We start from the raw sequence: 20,743 nt of genomic DNA on the forward strand, positions 1-20,743 counted from the left end.
TCACTTTACAGGTTATGGGGAGGAGTGAGAGGGGGAAGGGGCTGAGGTGAGAACAGAAGGTATTAAATAACTACTTTATGCAGATACAGTGCTTCTTAAAATCATTATTCTTGGCTTTGAAATACATCTGTTAGCCTGCAATAACTGGGTGCCACAAGAAAGACAGTAATCACAAAAATCACTTGGTTGCCTTCAGAATAAAAGGCATCCTTTAAAGAAGAAACCAGAAGTTAAACCAGGACAACTCGGGTTTGGCAGACTAGATTTAACTAACCAGCACACCGTCAACCCACTCTTATGGTCCTTCCTGTGGTTGCCATTTCAACTGCATAGACTGCATCTTCAAGTGACACCCATGGAACACTCTAGAGACACATGGTTACTAAAGGTGAAGTCAGATTCTAACATATTCCTGCATCACTGACAGTCTCACATTGGACATTCTTCACCGTTAAGTCTGCAGGGGCCAGAACAGTTTCCACAAAAAGGATTAAAAAATATAAATAGAGGGAGCATTGTGACGTCCAGGACATAAAACAGGGCATGGAAATCCAGTTCCAGTTTTGACATTAAAAATTAGTAGGAGAAGGCTGCTGCTGGGGAAAACAAACAAACAAACAAACAACAAAAAAACCACCACAAACCAACAACAACAAAAAAACCCTGACTCTAGAATCTCAATATATTTTGGTTGCCACCAAAAATCAGAGCAAAAGCTTGCATGTTCCAAACATTAGTTTAACTTCTATGCTCTTTAAATTAGCAAGGCATAATATAAAACATGCAAGAAACATGTCTTCAGGAAAGAAATGGAAAAGAAAAGGTACAAGGCTTATCCTTTCAACACTTTACCTATTTGATTGATTTATGAGCTTTGCACTTCAGACACGTACCATTCATTCTCAAAAGGTTTGTGAAAGTCAAGTTCCAAACAAGGCAGAATAAGTGAAGCAACAGAGAAATGGCCTGTTCTCTTGCTGAAAGCTCAAATGCATCAATTTGTTACCTGAGACCATTTGTCTTATTTTGTTCAATGATTTCTAGGGACAGCAGGGAGTTTAAGGCTGCATGTTATCAGATTCCTCAGCTGGAAAAATTGTAATAATGAATTGGAGCAGAGTGGCTATAACTAATAATACACTCGATTAAACAGGATTAATTGAAAATAGCTTTTGATAGGCTAACAAAGATATGTACACAGGTGAATTTGGATTAAACCATTCTGCCAGTCTAATGGTCAGCCTTGTTCCGCTGCTACCTGTGCTGCTTTTACTCCATCCTAATCCTATTCATATAATCATCTGTACACCTTTATTCTGGGTTAATTTTCTGTCAGTTTAGTGAACTTAATTGGCCAGTCCAGGAATCAGTCTGATGTAATGGAAACTGCAGTCATATAGTGCCCAGAGTGAGACTGTACCTTTCATTGGCACTTGTATTTTAGATCAGTTCTCATAGAACCTTTTTCATAAGCATCCTATTCCTTCTAAAGCACAGTTTTTAGACTTCCTGGTTCTTGTTCTGTTATTTGAATCACTTATTCAATTGTCATACACTGTTCCACTGAATTTCCTAGTGGAGAAACTGGAAATCAGGAACAATTAAAGTAAGGAGGAAGAAATCTACCCTATCCTTTCCCCCTCCAGAAATATCAAAGATTGTGTAGATATATTTAAAAAAATAATAATAATTTGGTTTTCCCTTTTGGTGCTGTGTTTTGATTTTAGCACTGTAAAACTCACTGATCCTCTGTTTTCAAATCAAACTCAATTAAAAAAGCGCATGCACATGATAGTAATGCTGTAAAATTATGTAAATGCAGAAAAAATACATGCCCCTTAAGCTTCCAGAATAGTTTATGTCCCTCTGAACATATCCTGCTAATCTAATACCATAAAATATATTTAAAACATTAGCGTCTTTCAAGGAAAACAGTAAACAAATTTGAAGTTTAGCTAACAGCCATCCCACTTTATGCCAATATTAGACATTTTCAAGGCATTAATGTTGTTACAAAGCATTCCATTTCAGCACACTCAGATTGCAGAAATTAGGAACAAGAATTCTGGACAGCCTCCTCTAGGAAAATAATATTGACTGCCTTAATATCACAGTGGCAATTTTTTTTCCAAGGGAACTTAATTGCATTTGGCTTATCATGGCAGAAACATTGCCAATAGTTTGACAGACAGGAATAAGGTCACAGGCTCCCTTGTCTGATTAGACACAGAGTATTTTACCACAATTGGCTCTAGTCACTGACAGATTTTCATTCCCAAATACCTGTCATCACCGTCACTGATGCATTCAGGAAGAGCAAGATTACAGCCAAACAGCATAATGTGTTGATAGCAGCTGAGACGACTGAGATAACTGAAGAACTTCAGGAACTTTTCCATTTCAATGCTTTTGACAATGGAAAGACCTGAAGTTACAGTGGTGTAGTTATATGGCAGCATCTGGCACTGGCTGTTGGTGATATTTATGCAGGCACCTGTGAAATCAAAACAATATATTTAGAACAAAAGTATCACCATTTGATAGTTGGTTTAAAGCATATATTGAATTGACTAGTCAGTACATATAATATAGAAGTAATGCCTGTATCTCACAATAAGACTACATTCCTTAATGCTATCATAATACTGTCCAAAAAACCAACCAACCAACCAACCAAAAAAACCCACACAAACCAAACCAAACAAACAAACAAACAAACACAAACAAAACCCCCATGGTGACACTTGGTAGTTTACTTTGGAAAATCAAATAAGCACTTACATATTTTCATAATCCTCTGACTCTGTACAAAACTGGACTACAAATAACATAAAACCAATTTTTTTCTGACACAGGTTGGAGGAACACACCGTAAGCATAGCCTGGATACAATCAAATTCAGATGCAGCTAAGAATGAAAGTAATGCAGAAAAAAGTAAGGCTGACTGGATTCTGAACTGCCCTGGTTTTGGTGTTTCTATAAAGTTTCTCTTTTTCCTACCATTCTATTTCACAGCTGGCTTTCCTGACAAATCATAGACTTGGTTACATATTTTTCCCAAGGTGATGATTTTGCCTCCACAGTCTTTATTCTCTATCCTATCCACATAAAACTGTCTGATTTCACAAGTTGAACACTTACCCTGTCCTAAACCCCTTTCCCACTTTTGACCTATGAAAGCCACCTTTCTCTGCTATTACCCTGTCATGTGCACCAGGCTCTCTCAGCTGTGCATGACCAAGAGGTAACCTAGTACATGGAGTCCTTAAAAGCAAGTTTCACAAGCCATACACCAAACTGAGAATTTTCATCACAAACAATTACATTACAGTATTTATGACAGTTTCCTACTTTGATCAAGGCCTTTCTAGGCCATCTAGTTAGACTCCAGCAATATTTTATTCATACTGAGAGCATACCCATGTTCTGCAGTAAGTAGGGTCCTCAGCCCATTGTCAACACCAGACACTGAAATTAATCATGCTATAAACAAATCAAACTCATGCTAAATGACCATCCCAGCTCTAGCCTTCTGAAGAGGGAAAACTTTTGAGGAGATTCAAGCCTTAGCACTTCTCATTATCTGAGCAAACTGAACACAGGTAGCACCAAATTAGGTGGATTCTTCCCATCACGAGACATTCTGGGACTGGCTTCTTCCAAGAATTGTGTGGGTTATTTACACCTGACCCCCCAGCTTGATAAAAGCTATGGATGTAAAGCACACACAACACAGGTCTAAGGATTAAGCCAGTGTCCCTTACTCATCTTTCAGTCTAGACACAGTATCCACTGTCTAAATGGCAAGTTCTGGTATCCATGGACTAATAAAATCTCACATCAAAGTAAGGAAACCAAAGCCTAATGAAGAAAAGAATTAATTGGGTTTTTTTTCAAATTGCAATGTCTTTGGAAGGTTGGACAAAAAAGATGGGTTTCAAATTTTATCTAGACTTGGTAAAAAACAATCCCTATTTTTTCTGTGCCTGACAAGTATATCCCTTTGTATTCTCCCTCTCCAGAAATGTCAAGAAAAAACTAGGGAATTGAATCTTGCTCCACTGAAATAATAGCAAGTCTATCCCCTCATTATAATCAAGCTGAAACTATATCCATAAGTCCCCATATTAAGATTTCCCTGACTCCCAGTACTGCCAACAAAAAAATCTTTGTGCCAGCGTTCACCCATTTTCTGCTACAATCTCTTCTCACTCCCACAGTATAGCAACTAATGGATCTGTTCCTCAGGGAATCACATTTTTTCATATAATTCAGGGACAGATTCTCCATTCAGAAATCAAAGCTAATGCTAGAGACCAGAAAAGAAGTGGTAAGCCTCCGAACTGGGAGAACTTTCTAAAGTGCAGAGTGCAGTTTTCAAAGGCGGCTGTATGAGTTAGCAGCACATGCCAATGACTTTCAGTGCAACACCTGCTCTGAAGTTGTAAAGCTGTTCTTGAAAAATACCACCAAGGTGATCACCAAATCTGTTAGGTTGTAACACCAAAATCTTGTGATACTAAAATAGTTTTCCAGGGGAAAAAGGAAAAAAATGGAAGGGAGGGAAGGAAATTCACTTCAGAATCGGAGTTCTCTTTTAAAAGATGCCATCTCTTTAATGACCACTCATCTTGTGACTTTTGTAGAGTATCTTGACCTGCTATAAGAATGTAAAATCTCCCTCCCTTTTTTGCATTATATTTTGTATTTGAACAAACCCATTGCCATTTATTTGTACTGCAAATGCTTTTTTTATGTTTATTGTTTGGGAAAGCTTAACAAGAAAACACAGAAATTCTGATTTAAATATTAAAAATATTGAAGGTTTCACAGCAGGAATTCTTTAAACTACTAATCTCCCCATAGTTACTTCTTGCCTAAATTCTTTCACTGATCTGGGACTTCATTTTAAGTAGCTATTATGATAAGATGATAGCATACCCATGCAAAATTCTAGGTCTCCCCTATCCACAAAAATCAAATTATCCTAAACTGGGGAAGGGGGAGGGAGGCACACAGAGCTTAAACAAGTGAACTTTCAACAAAATTATTCACAAAGTCACCATGTATCTCCTGAGACACACCTGCAGAATAGTCCCTGCCACAGCTTGTGTCATGCAGCAGTGATATTTTGGCTGAGATCACGTGCACAGACTGCTTTAGAGCTTTTAAAATTCACACAGTCCTGACAGAGAACAGCTACAGTTCCTTCCTCCTTTGCAGTACTCAGTGCCTGGACAACAGAGCAATGAATTCAAAATTCATGGTCAAGAAGGAATTTTATGGCAATTATGTAATAATTTTTAAAAGAGAGACTAAACTCAGGACCTGTCCTTGCAACAGAATGATCAGACAGGGTAGACTGTAAATAGTCTCTCTCCATCCTTCTTGTAGGCTCCCACCAGGTACTCTAAGGTTACAATTATGGAGAATATAAACTAGTTTAGGCAATACCTAGGGGAAGGTAAAAAGAGAGGTGAATGGGAATAACGATGTGAAAAAGCTGTTTATCAGAACATCATGGTTCCTAATTATATGGGTCATTTCTGACATTTATCTGGATTAAGAGTTTTCTGCTTATCACCAGCTATTGCCAAATGGACTGAACTAATAAAAAAGGGCTTCCTTCTACTCCAACAACTGCAATGCAAGACTACAGTTTCATATTCAGTCCTGCTGAAACTAATTTAAACAGCACATTTTCTCTTTCCCTCTCTCCTCTTCAGACTGTTCCAGATTAAAACACCTATGGACTGCATCTGCACAAAAGCACACTGGACTAGCAGACTGAGCTGACTGAAAATAACCACCCACATTCTTTCCCAAAAGTCAGTGTGTATGGCAGCCCCAAAGAAATGCAACCAGAACTGCACCTTAAGCTTAATCAATCTTTTTAGTTTTAAAACATTCAATCATGCCTGTAATGACAAGGTCATGGTTGCTCACACAGCAGTGATTGTCACTTCTGGATGTTTTAGGGTCCATGCAACGAACTAGTTCTGTACATTAGACTGCCTGGAAAACCCAACCTTTTCTTTCTTCCCCTGCCCCACATTTTAATTTTTTTATTTAATTTATTTTTTTAATTTATTTTATTTATTTATTTTATTTATTTATTTATTTAATTTTTTAATTTTTTCCCACAGAGTCTGGGAGAGAAAGAAGATCAGATTAGGAATATTTGAATTGCACCATCAGAGTAAATTCCTGTCTGATGAGAAATAAAATAACACCTTTACTCTAAAAATATATTAATGAATTTGGTGCAACTCTGCATTCTGAATGCATACATATTCTAACATTATAAAAGCAGATATGGGATCTTTTCTTCTGGCATCAGCCATCCTAAATGTAATGCAGTTAAATGATGTCTTCAGTTAAATCTGTTGTGAACTGGCCTACATCCTAACTAGAGTCAATTTTTATCAGGATTTTTGTAGAAGACATGCAAAACATGCACCTCTGTCTCAGGTTATGAAAAGCATAACATAATATATGAGAAGAGTATGTGGCTTGAAAAATATGTGGCCTGTGGCCATATTTTTTATTATTTTCATATCCCATGCCAAGTTTGCTGATGTTTCAAATAGAAAATAGTTTTTTTAATCAGAAGAACTTTAACAGAATGGAAAATGGAACTGTGTTCAATTGGCAGTAGTGGTCACCACACAGTTTATTACAGACCTTGGTGCAGTACACCCTCAGCACTAACTGCACAGTGGCAGTCCATACATTCGCTGGTAAAGCCTCTGTAAACCCAAGGAAAAATGACAACATTCGCACGGCTCTTTCACAGTAAAAACTCTACCAACGTTGCAGGAAATCTCATCTTTAATCCTAAAATGTCTTGAAAATTTCTAAGAATCCCATTTAAAAATACAAAATGAAACCAGACTCCTCCATTCTAATTTAGAAACATTTATAACTTGCCTATGGCAGCAGTTTGCTGGATTTTTCATGAGGGAATGACCGTATCAAGCAAATCCATTTTTTCCAAATCTGAAGTTGCCATTTTCTCCTAACCTTAAAACAATCTTGTGACTCTGCTTGATTCCACAATTTCATATGTGAAACATATGAACCTATATAATGCCTTTTTTAGCTCCTCTGTCCTATTGCTATTGAATATCTGGATTGTCATGGACTTTTCCAGATCAAAGGAGCACAGCATTTCAACTAGAATCTGGTCTTTTCATCAAAACTCGTTTCCAGATCTCATTACTGTCTTCAAGAATTTTAATACCTCTTAATTTACTATGACATCTTGTTACCTTTTTCATTTCAAATAAAACAGAATATGGACAGATTTTCTTGGCCTCTCTCCAGCTATGAATTTCTCATGTACAGTCCACTTGGGACCAACCATCCGATACTTCATTTCAGATGTTTTCTATGTAATTCAGGAAAAGCACCCCTTACTAAGAAAGTAATTTTCTTAGGATCCATCCAGCAGAGAAATCTACAAACTGTTTTCTCCTTACTTCAAGTATTGGGAATTAAAATCAACTACTTCACAACTAAACCATAGTTTCTGCATTTTTATCACATGAATACTAACTTAAAAACACGATTTCCACAGTTCACATTTCCTGACACAAGGGATAGCCTGGTTGCTGAGTGTGTACACCAGTTGACTGCTCCCTTCTAAACACATTCTCAGTTTCTTCCTGGCATTATTTCCATGCTCCTATTTGTCCTCTTCCAGGACATATGATATGGAAAACATCAACAAATCCGTACAGAACAGCACACAGTCACATTACACTATTGAAGAAAATAAAAAGGGTACATACACATTCTACAGGAAAAAAACCAACATTTCTACACTGAGGAAGAGTACTAGTGGAGTGCCCTTTAACCCCTTGGAAAAGTACACTTAAATGAAGGATAATAGATCTTAAGACATTTGTGAAACTAATTGTATGATAATTGATTAATAAAATTGAAGTAATAGTGATGCCATACTCTTTACACTTTAACACTACAGGAAAAGTAAGGCCTGAAGGAAAAGATATTTTTAATATCTTAAAACACCTGATACAGATAGAATAAAATATTATTAACATTTCTGTTAAAGGAAAATTCAGCCAACACATTGTAATGTCTTATGAGTGTCTTCTGGCCTTGATGGTTCCACCAATGGTTAAAATATATCACATTGCCCTCCAGACAAAAGCTTTCACTATATCAATCACTGTTTTGTCTTTCATAGATGTAATCGCTCATTATTAAAATAAAATTTAGAGATAATTTTTTCACTTTATTTCTCTGGGTTTTGCTTCCTCTTTTATGATTTAGGGTAAAACTTGCCTGTTTCTCTCAACTTTCTCAGTATCAGCTGTAGGTGGCAATGGGGGTTCGCAGGCTGGGGCTGCCCCATGACAGACATGGACAGTTCCAGCCAGCACCGAGAGATGACTGCAGGGCACAGCTGAACCTCTCAGCCATTATGGCAGCACTTCTGGGAAAGTACATTTAACAAAGAGCAAAATCCTGCACAGAAGAGTGAGTGAGAAAATGTGAGAAATAATCCTGTGAACACCGAGGTGAGAGAAGGAGGGGAGAAGATGCCTCAGACACCAGAGCAGAGATTCCCGTGCAGCCCACGGAAGGGATCTGGGGTGGAGCAGAGATCCGCTCTGCAGCCTGTGGAGGGCTCCAGGAAAGAGCAGGTGGCCATGTCCTGAGAGAACTGCAGCCTGTGAAGGACACATACTGAAGCAGGCTTATCCTGATGGCTGCAACCCCTCAAGAGGGCCCACACAGGAACCATTCTGAAAGGACTGCAGCCCTTGCAGAGATCCAGCACCGAAGGACAGGAAATCGTGACGAGGAAGAAGCAGCAGAGTGGAACTGTTATGGACTGACCACAACCTCGTTCCCCATCCCCCTGTGCTGTTCACATCAGGGAGGAGGTACAGGAGTCAGAAATGAAGGAGTGAAACTGAGCCTGGGAAAGAAGGGTGGGGAGAGGTGTTTTAGTTCTTCTATTTGTTTCTCACCATCCAACTCTGATTTTACTTGTCAATATATTCAGTAAATCTCCCTCAAGTCTGTTTTGCACCTGAAAGCAATTGGTAAATGATCTCTCTACCTTTCACTCAAAGTAAGAGATTTTTCATCTTGCTTCCTCCCTGCACTGTCCTGTTGAGGAGAGTGAGTGAGAGAACAGAGCAGCTGGGTAGATATCTGGCAGCCCACAAAGGGCAATCCACTACAAATCCTTTTCAAATTCAAGTAGCATGAAAGTATAATTGAAAACAATGCAAATTTAGTTTTGACTCATGCATTTCTGTTCTTTTCTTTAAATATTGTATTTAGCTAGCCCAGACCCCACTTAGCCATGTCAGATTTGGATAGTTTTTATGTGCTTCTCATTGCAGGAAGGTGACTGTGGCAGGGAAGATAAACTCCATGCCAACCAAACAAAACTTAAGTAGAGACATTGGACTCAGAGTCATGTGGAAAATATTCAGTGATATTGGGAGAGGAAGTCCAAGAGAAGGGGAAATTGTGGGTCATCTTTCTGTATGGAAAGCTAGACAGAAGCAAGAAAAAGACACATAGAAGATGTAGTAACAGATTTAGATCATTTGGATAATTCCCACTATGGGATAAAATTCTGAGAAGTCTCTGTGTCAGGTTATATGAACTATGTAAGTGTATAAACTGGAGAAAGACATAGCCTGGAAAGAAAACCAAAATCAAGATGTGGAAGGAAATAGCTTTAAAAAACGCTAAATACTTCAATTCTTTTCAAGCCTGATCAACAACTCTGTATCATTTGTACTATTTTCCTCAGTCTAAAATTCTCAATTCTTCTAAAAAGTGCTTTTTTGGCTATTTTGCAAGTGTTTGTGTCAGGAAATATTTTGAATCACAGTTTGAAATCAATAAAGAAACTTCACAGAGAGCTTGGGCATACAACTCAAAATATACCAGTCAAACAAAGTCACAGTTTTCTTCATACTTTCAGGTTGGACAGTGTTGACTGGGCTTTGTTTTTAAATCAGAAAGTTAAAGATACTTTTTTTTAATTTCTTTTTCTGCTTTCCCTTAATATTTCCCCTTCAGAACTCCTGAAAATGCCTATCTTTCAGGCATCTGTCCTAAATTTGCTATTATAAATAGTGAGACAAAGAATGCATTTCATTTCTTCAACAATATCAATTTAGTGTCTGAATGATTCTTGCCATCTATTGGAGACCCCTGCTGTCTCCTTCCCAGAGTCTCTCTTATTCTGTATGCAGTGGGAATTACTCTTTGTAAGATATAACCTCCCATGTCATTACATTTGCTTTCATATTCCATCTTTACCTCCTCTTCACTTTCTGTATTACAGTGTCAGCTTCATGCTGGAATTCCTACAATCTTGTATTGTCAGTGCAGTTCTTATTTTCACATAGAGCTTGTATGTTACTATTTATATGCTTTCTCCCCTACCCAAGACATAACAATCATTACTTCTAGTGAATACATACTACCTTTCAATCATGAGTGCAATTTACCCTTCAACACAACTCACCTTGCTCGTGGTTCTTTGTTATTTTCTGCCAGTCGGATTTCATCCAACTTTTCTGCTCTTAAAAGTTTATGATTTAGGTAAGATTTTTAAAACTTATTTGCACAAGAATTTAAAAAACATTTATGAGGGTGTAAGCTGTTTAGATACAAACCAGATGAGCCTATTTTAAAATTTATAGTAACTGGAGACTTTTTTAACATTATTACCTTAGTTTTATGTCACTCAGGTCTATTTTTTTCCCTCATGGAATGCTGAAACACTTAGAACACAAACACTGCAGATGTCCTTTTGTCTAAATAACAAATTGAAAACTTGTTTTAATCAGAGTACCTAGTCATCCTTCCAACATTAAATCTATCCAAATGAGAGAATTACATTTGTTTTATAAGCAGCCCAGAAATATAGATGTTAATAAAAGCACTACTAATAAAAAGAGTGTTCTTAGCTTTATTTTCCTGCATATTTTGAATCACTAAACTGAATATTTGAGACAGACATATCAGGATTTAACATCTTTCATTGGCTATCCAAAATGAGACATCCAGTTCTAAAAGTCACTGAATATTCACAACGTACAAAGCCTTAAACTGAATCTTCACCTAATTAGAGGTGAACTATTCTAATAAGCATTAGTTGGATGCCTCAAATCAGAGGTCACAAGTTTGAGAAAAGTTGCAGAGCCTCTCTGTCAGACCATGGGCAATTAAGAGAACTCTTAAGTTTAGTGCTGTTCTCAAGATCCTGAGAGAAGAAACTACTTAAAACTCTTCATATCCTTGCATATGGGGCTAAAAGGTAGCCATAGGCTACACTGACAATTTTTTCAGAACTACGGAGTACCGGCAGACCCTTTTCAGGTCAACAAGAGAGGTGGGTGCCAACTGCTTTTTTAAAAGCAATGACTTTTGCTTATTTGGAATTTTGGTCTTGAGGCTAGACACCTTCTCTACTGAGAGCATCTTTTAAGCATGAGCTGAAGTGCTTTCTGAATAGGGATGAGCTGAGCATATGCTCAAGTGTTGTTCTCAATAGCTGGCTTCCTTTTTTAAATGTGCCACTCTCTTGACTTCTGTAGCTCCTTGAGATTTTATGTGAGCCAAGACATATTGTCACCGTATTACTGAAAAAAAAAAAAGCCTGCTAAAGAGACGTCTGTAAATGAAGTAGGTTCTAAATTCCTCATGACCAGGAAAGTGCAGTGAAAGACATTGAAGAAACACACTGAATGAAGAAGAGCTCAACACTGTCTACTTGTTTCTGGTTCCTGCTAGGATTCTCTTCAACCGCACATGTTCCTTCTGCACCTATTGAGGTACACTTGCATAAAATCAAAACATCGAACTTCTACTCAAGCTGCTGTCTAAAAAGGAACATAATGTACATAATACATGTCATCTGCCTTTGATTAGCTCAAAACTTCTGCTAGAAAAATAGACACAATTCACTTCTGCAACTGAATTTTGTGATATCTAGATAGAAGTAATTTTAATAATTCCATGCACAAAAAAGAAGTTGTAGTTATAAGAACGTTATAAAATGCAGATCGCATGGTTCAAAAGCATTTGTTTCTTAAGGTTTCTTCAGTGATGTACACCAGGCAATATTTTCCATTGTCTACAGTTAAAACACAGGTCCTCTCACACAACTAAAGCATTCCTTTATTATTTATTCACTTTCTTAAAAAAACACCGTAAAATCTGTAGTTTCAAGATTTAAATTAATCTCTAATTTTTGAAGATGGAAATTTACTAAGGAGTAAATTATTCTACAACTATCTTTTCCTAACCTGATGCCAAATACTGACACACAGGCTATTTGCCAAAAGAAGCCACAAAATCAGCATTTGCTTTGTTGCTGACTTCCACTTAATATATCTGCTCTCCGTTAAAAAAAAACCAAACAAAAACAAACAAAACCAAAACAAAAACACACAGTAACACTATAGGGGGCTGCTCTATCACAGTCAAATTTTGTAACATCCACATAGAAACTAAGTCATTGGTGACAGAATCATCACTTCTCTGACACCTCTTCTTTCCTTTGCAACCAACAAACCATCTAATTGTACCATGGAAATAGAGAGCTCATACCTAAAAGTATCCACTAAGCACTCAGGAAGTGAAGGAAAAGACAAACGGAATACTTGACTCCACACTGTGTTGTAAAAGCACAATGTTACAAACAGCTATCAACAGGAAGGTCCTCATTTCTAATAGCCTCTCTTGACAAGATTAAAATATCCTTGAGGAGCTGACAAATATTTCTGTCTCAAGAGTGTTACCACAGTCAATAAATTTTTGATAAATGTTGTATCTGTAGACAATACAAAAGAAATTGTATGAACAGCAATACCTCCATTACCAAAATGAAAAAAATGATGAAGGGATAGAAAACAATGCAAAAAGAAACTCCTCTTTGATGTGTGAAAAATAAACATTTCTCCTTTGCTAGAATGGAGATCCTCTATAGTATACTGCTAAATGGAAATATGAATTAAAAAGCATTTAAGTAGAAGCACTGATAGCTTTTATTTTGGGTAATAAGGGGCATAAGTTATCCTGCAGATTTTGGGAAATCTGGTTTATCAGAAGCAATTTACGTATGAAATGTAATGTCTTGATCCCTAAAGAAAGGCTTAACAGGAGTACATTTATACAGCTTTAATACAGCACAAAGACTCAGTCTCAAGAGAAGTATGAAGCTTGCTACATTTACATGTGGATAGACATTTGACAAACTCATTCCTCCTGAGGGCTCACATTCACATTTCAGTCACAGTAATGGCAGCTTAAAGATACAAGTAAGGTACTGTCGAGTAAGTTTCTAACAGAAGGTCATGACTTTTCTTAGGTCAACTGACACAGCCAGAAAAGCATTTCACAAGACAATTGAACTGATGCAATGGCGCAATACTGCTTCCTCTCCACCATGTGTGCTTGCCATTTTCTTTGAAACAACTTTTCTGCCAAACCACTCAGGAGTAAACGCAGCCAGTGTTAGAGCCAAGTCAGCTCACTGAGCAGACAACAAATACCAGTGCATAAAAAGCACACAGCTCTGTATGGTTCTGAGCAAAGGGAGTGGGGACACCTTCTCAGCACCTCCAACCTCTAAATGAAGCCCAGCTGACTGATAATAGCTTATGTAGGGAAGAGGGAAACAAGCTTTTGAACAGCAAATCCCACTTGTGGATCTGAAATAGAAGTCAGACTCCAGGACTAGCTGAAAACAAGTGCTCTGCATTTAATTTCATTCAGCTAATGAATTATACAATTTGGAAGAAATGAGTCACTGTCAACTCCCCTTTATGCTCCACAGGTACCAAAGGCAGAGGTGATAGGGCTACTGACCACCTGCAGTAGAGAACAGAATCATTCAGGTCACAGAGAGGGACCTAGCTGTGAGGGAAATACAACTCATATTTTAGATCAGAGTTGAAGTGCTATCATAGTTAATTTTTTTTTTTAAGGCAATCTGTACCAGCAGCTGTAGAGTGGAACACCACACCCGGTCTGCCCCAGACACTTCTTGCTCAGAGCAAGTCATAAATTCTAACTCAGTTACTCTCCTGACCAAAGAACATTGCAAAAGGCTGGACATTTCGTCAAGTCACCTAATTTTTTGGAGCCACACTTCTTTCAGCAAGTTGCTTCCAGACATTGTTCTTCTTGGCTGAGGCACATACTTCTTTAATCCCTTGGGCAGGCACAGCTGAGAGCAGGTAAGCTGAAGAGCCAGGGATGAGGGTGAAAACGTACATGTCATGAGATGCAATCTGCCCTGTGTTCTAGATCTGGTGTTTTGATTAGTCATTTCCTAATTACAGGATTCTTTAGTGAAATTGAAGACATATTTCTAAGACTCTACTGTTAAATAAACAAAAGACATATATTGAAATTAATTTTAAGATTAGATCTATCATTAAAAGCTAATTTCCAGGGCATATTAAGTTGAACAGGATCTTGCTATTGTTTTGAAACATGTGCATGATTTTAGCACTCTTGACAGGCTTTGTAAAAAAAATGGGGGGGGATTAAAAAATTGGAGATATCACTGGACTCAGGCAGGCATCCAGATGTTTTTGGTTGATTGTTTCTGTGGGTTTTTCTAACAAATGTGCTTTCAATAAGTGAAAATGAATGCTAGCTTGATCAGCAACATTTAATTATGTACAAATACTGTTATATTCAAAACAAAACACAGCCTTTTGTAAACACTTGAAATAGCTTAGGCTATGAATAGGTCAGCATAGAAATAGGCTGTGCCTGAACCATCTCAGTTGTCTCTGGTTAAAAACCTTTCTAGAATAGCCACGTTACTCTTCTGATCTATTTAGTAAGAAATTAGGCTCCTTTTTTCCAAGTGTATCTCACAATGGTAACTATACCCACCTCAGTTTCAGACAAAATTAATATAGCAAACCCCTCCCTGTGAAATCTATCTAGAAACTGTGAGGAGACTACAGCACCACACTACGAAGCACAACACTGCAAGTACACACAACCTTTGCTTTGCAACATGAAGTTTTCTGCTTGCCGTCTGCAGGGGGACCTTAAGATCTGAGTGTTGATCTTCAAAGCCCTGGCTAATTAAGGACTGATCAGTCTAACAAATTGATTGTTTTTACTATGAAAAATATGCACAACTATATTTTTCAGAGGTATGTGGGTACTTGTTTCATTACAGCAAAGCCATTGTCTGTAAAAGGTCATTTGAATTAGCCAGAAATACTACAGCCTAGATCTTCTGAATTTGATAGCACATTTGACAAAATACATGTGGCAGAACACGAGATACAACTTTCTTGTCAATTTCTTCATTCAACTGCTACTGAATCTCCTGTTTACATCGCTGGAATTTTCTTTTGAGCACTGCATTTTTAAAATACTCAATGATGGCCTAATTCTTTTTCTACCACTAGAGTCCAGACACTTCTATTCACAGACAAGCCTAGCTAACTACATTAATGGAGTTACTCTTTAGGATTCCAGTTGCAATATTTGTTGTGTGAACAAGGAAGAATTCGGACAAACTTTAACAGCCTGAGCAATCTGGGGTCAAAAATGACCTTGTTTTTTGATGTGTAAAAGGAAAGTGTTTAAGAGTTTAACACGATTAAGTTTCGTACAACTGTGTGTCAGTTCAGGTTGCATTTAAATCTTATGAACATTATGCCTTCAAGTTGCATGTGCAAACTGAGATTTTTAAATCCTTGTACCTCAGCTGCTATTCTCAGAATGGTAAGTCCATTTATTTCTTTCACATAAATCCAGTAACAAATATTGATAGCTTCTTTCAGTGGTCTCTCTTATAGCTCATTGTTTAATTGCCTGTGTCTGTTAGAGAGAAACTACAAGTTTTCCCATAAAAATTAGGATTAAATTACCTCAAATACCAATAAAAATGTTGTAATGTTAAAATTCTTTCAACCATGCAAAATGCTCATGTTCTACTCCCAATTTTTTCATACCTTAGAATCACAGAAGTATTGGTAGAAAGAGTCCTTTGGAGGGTTCTAGCCAACTTGCTGCTCCCAGTGAGATTGCCACCTGCCCACTGTCATCCATGACTTTGACTGAGTCTTGGAAACACCCAAGGACAAGGATCCCACAGCCCTATGGGCAACAGGTTCTACACTAGCAAACTGGTTTCTAGTATGAACTTCTGCTATGTTATTTCATCAGAGAGTATAATTTTTTTAATTATCAGTCATAATAAAGGTGAGAAAGACAGACTTTGTGTATGGATTAGTAGCTAAATTAATTTTTAATTGTATTTGGATATTTACCACTTTCTCAGATTCCCATCCCCACAACAATTTCAAGCCATGGTACTCATTACGCTGTTTTTGAATTTCACATGATTGCAAAAGATGACAGTGACTATAAGTCACTTTCTCTTGTATCAATGCTTTGACCTTCCAATATTTGGTCAAGAGTTTAGAACTTATCATTTTTATTAAAGATGGCTCTGTACCCACACCTGGCTGCACTCTATCTATTATAATCCAAAGCAGACCATGCAGAAGCCTAAAACAGATCAGCTTTAATCATAAAGTCACATGTTCCTAACAGGTGTAAGGTGTGTCCCTTTGGAAACTAAATGATCAATCACAATATAGAACAAAACGTGCATTAACATCATCTTTTTGTTGAAATGACCCCACAAATACTTTTTTTAATAGTTACAGACAAGCTGATGGGTCTGAAACAAAAGTCAGTGGCTGTAATTCTCAAACAATTATCTTATGACACGCCTTGTTTCATCCTTCCTGTTCCTGAAAGTTTCACTCCAGGCAAAGCATTTGACATCTCGTTTAGCCTCTTGATCAGTTCATGGTTCAATTTGACAACAAACATCTGCTTAAGATACAAGCAACAAAGTGTAAAACCCTATAATGGAGATATAAAAGGCATAAAGCTGAAAGTCTTCAATTTTTTGAGGTTTTAAAAGTACATACATCCATGCTATCATGGTAATGAAAAATGGTTCTATACTCTATACAGTGAGCAATGGCTTTCAGATATCTTTTGGATTTCAGCTAATACATCTTGTATGTCAGAAACCAAACAGTTTTCTTGCCAACCTATGCCCATGCTTCATAAGAAACAACAATGGAAAAACAGGGAAACTGATGAAAACCATGTTCTGGCTATTGAATTTAGTGAAAATTCACCATGTGTTTCTCTTCTAAGCCATTATTTTTTCCATATTAAATGCAATCATAATTTTAAATTTCTCCTAGAGAGGAAAAGCAGAACAGTTTTAGTGATTATGTTGACTAGTGAAAAAACCGCATTTTTAAATGAGAACTGTATTGCCAGAATTTTAGAGCAGCTTTTTTCACTTTCTTTAATTTTGACAGAAAATGTAGGTATAAGTGAGATAAAGAAACAGAAGCTATTACTGGAAGAGAAAACACTCTCAAGTATGAACTCAAGTACCAACAAAATTAATAGTTACTATATTAGTCTACTAATGCTTGCATTTGCATGAAAAAAGTACAGTTGAGTGGCTAAACTCTCCTGGTCGGATACTTAGGTCTGTTTATGCTCTTCTATGCCATTATGAAAAGCCAAAACCATTTTCCCTTGCAGAGAAAATCGTATTTTAACAACATTTTGAATTTTTTATTTTTTTTTTTAGGACAAGAATACCCCTAAAAGTCTACCATGGATCTGTTGTTGCTATTGCTCCTATATAATTGGGCCTATTCCAACTTGTATGAATAATTATATGTAAACTGAGCTAAAAGACAAAGTGATTTATCAGATCACTGCTGGAAATACTGGGGATTAGAAAGACACAAACCTATGGACTGACTTTGGATGCACTTACTGGATACCTTAGCTTCAGTAGAAAAAAATGTCTTTAGTATGAGCAGTACAAGTCAGAGAGAGAGAGGCATGGAGTTTCTTGATTCTGTGTCACTTAAGACATCATCACATCCAGCTACCCCTGCAGTAGTTTTCATATTGCTCTTTCCTACCACACAGAAAGCTGGGCCAGACTAGTTCTTTGCAGACTCTACCAGTGGCAGAACACTAAACACAAAATAAGAAATGCTGGGTAGAGATAAAGATATTTATTTCATGTATTAACTGAACATAGCTAAATGACAATAGAGGAGATTAGGATAATCTCTAGGCTGAGCAGGGGACTGCAAATAAATTACATTGCTCCAGTTTCAAATGTGTGCTTGAAACATGAAAAGACCCAAGGTCCTTCTGCATAATAAGAATATTTGTTATTTAGGAAAAGAGCAACAGATGCAAGCAAGGAAACATAAACGCCTAACAAGTCCTCTGATTCATTGTCTCGTTTTTGCGAAGGCGCTTTTCCATTTCATTCTTCCAAGCCACCGTTTAGGGCTCTGGGAGGGATTTCACCCTCCTGACACTTGTGCAAGTGCAGGGAGGAGCTGAGCAGGAACCCACCCATGTTCATTCGGGATGCTCGCCTTTTCCAAACTCTGTCGAGCACATTCAAAATAACCCACAGATGGAAAAAAACCTTGTCCCTTGTTTCCATCCGCCTTGCTCCTTACTTAGTTCTTTTCCTAAGAACTCGGGGGTGCCTCCCCGTCCTTCTCTGCAGCCGGAGACCGGCTCTCTCCCAGCGGGCGAGGCTGGTTCCCGCGTTTTCCCCGCGGAGTGCCCTGTGCCCTGCTCCCGGTGCCGCTCCCGGTGCCGCTCCCGGTGCCGCTCCCGCCCCGCGGGGCTCGGGACCCGCCGCCTCGGCGCCCTCTCGTGGCGGCGGGAGAAGCGGCACAGAAGAATAAAGGGATATTAAATATACACAGGGATGCGCACACCAGTGAGTGCAGGAAACCAAATCAGATGTTAACACCTCTTGTCCCAGTGCATGTTCCGTTCATTTGCAGGATGTTCTTCTAGGAAGAATGTCAACCCTCACTCCCTCTCCTCGTTCCTGTCCCCTCAAACTGGCAGCATTACAGAGCAGGGTGTCTGCTTCGTTTGAATGAAGTCTCCCACTTTCCTGCCTAACTGCAGTCTGCTTTCGTTTCAAAGAGAAAGAAGTGCCAATAAAGTTGTGCTAACACTTATCTTGGAAAAACGTTCTTTATTCTTTATGATAATTACTATTTAATATGGGTTTTTTTCTGCTAAGCATTGACTGACAGATGAACAGTATACTGCATATACTTCTAAATTGCAAGAATAAACACTACTGAACCTATTGGTTCACCTAATACTCCCTTCCTGATGTTTTTGCTATCAGAAAACTCTCCAATGAACCATTCTCATGACCTAGGACCTTGGCCCATGCCTTTAGAAAACATTTAAACATGAAGTCACACAAAATCAAATGCCTCAACGGGAAAAACATATTCCTTCACTTGCTTTCCAACAGAGAGGTAACACAGGATACACTTAACTCAGAAGCTGGCTTTTGATAGGGGCCAGCATCATATGTCCAAGAAAAATTCTAGTAATATTGGGTAAATATAAGGAACAAACACCTAGGAGTATAGCAACAACTTGTGGCAATGTAAAATCTTGAGCCTTCACAGGTCAGAGGTTGCCACTAGACTATTGTGTCTAAAAGCACCCGTAGACAAACCCCTCATAAGGTTCTCCAAGTATTTTCATACTTTCAGGTCTCCTCATCATCCTGTGGCAAAGATGTTTCCTTTTTCTTTTGATAACTTACTGCCTGATAGGAAAAAAAAAAAAAAAAAAAAAGGCAACTCCTGGTATAATGAAAAACAGTGAGTAACTGTTTTCTGTAACTGTGAGACACACTAAAAATGGTATGAATGTCTACCACAATCACTTACTCCTAAGCCAGCTGTTTTCCAGAAGGAAAACAGTGTCTTCCTCCTATTTAGTACCTCCCCACATCTAAGTCATTCCATGTCTCTACTGGTCTAATTGGCTGTTGTTTGCCTTTTTTGATTCTACTATTATCTTTCTGAAGTTATGCACTGATGTAGTGAGATTTTTTGGTTTGTTCTTTGTAGACTTCACCAGTAGCCTTCTTCACTGTGAAGCCTAACCAGTCATTCTTAATTTTCCTTCTGTCTTTTAATGAACATGTAGTGTGTGAGAAGAGTGTCTTTAAGACTTGTCAGTGAAGACTCCTGTTAACAGCATTTTGAAAAGACAATTATGTTGTATTAACCAGCATTTTCACTGACTCCTTCTTAATAAATTTGTGAGACATTGCTTTCCCTTGTAAAATGAAAAACTCCTTCATCTCTTCCTTGTTGTATCGTTCATTCCTATTTACCCACTAACGTACTCTTTACCAGAATTTCTGCCAAAGAACTTCCTTCTGCTTCAAGGACTTTTTAAATAATTGATGTCATATGTGCCAAATTTCATTCCTCTCCAGTTAGTAACTCAGCAATGTCTTACTTGTGTTATTTTGAAGTCTTGACTGAATACCACCATATGGTCACAATGTTGATCATTTCTCTTATTAATGTCTTTTATTGAAGCTGTGGTTCACCAGTAAAGTAAATCCAGTGCTAGGGACACTAGTGTCAGACCGAAAACATAACAGCCACAGGAATGCCAGTCCAAATGTATTCATAGAACTTTGTCTGGTTGTCTTTGCACTGGCAGTCTCTATGTTATATGACATATCATTTGTCTTTCGACATCCTGCATAAAATCAGCATAAAGTCCAAGTTATTCATGCTTACTAAATCAACAGAAATGCATTTGGCTACCCACATTTGAGCCAGATGA

The 20,743-nt window shown here is 37.8% G+C and overlaps 1 protein-coding gene across 1 annotated transcript in view; it reads right to left on the reverse strand.

Moving 5' to 3' along the window:
- Nucleotides 1-20,743, reverse strand: part of CORIN (corin, serine peptidase) — a 117,060-nt gene that overhangs the window by 72,194 nt on the left and 24,123 nt on the right. Inside the window, exon 4 of the mRNA XM_050338600.1 lies at nt 2,284-2,494. Coding sequence (XP_050194557.1) covers nt 2,284-2,494 — 211 coding nt within the window. The remainder of the gene's footprint in view (nt 1-2,283; nt 2,495-20,743) is intronic.

This window comes from Myiozetetes cayanensis, unplaced genomic scaffold (genome assembly GCF_022539395.1).
Source record: "Myiozetetes cayanensis isolate MyiCay16 unplaced genomic scaffold, myiCay2020 scf7, whole genome shotgun sequence".
Taxonomy (NCBI): Eukaryota; Metazoa; Chordata; class Aves; order Passeriformes; family Tyrannidae; genus Myiozetetes; species Myiozetetes cayanensis.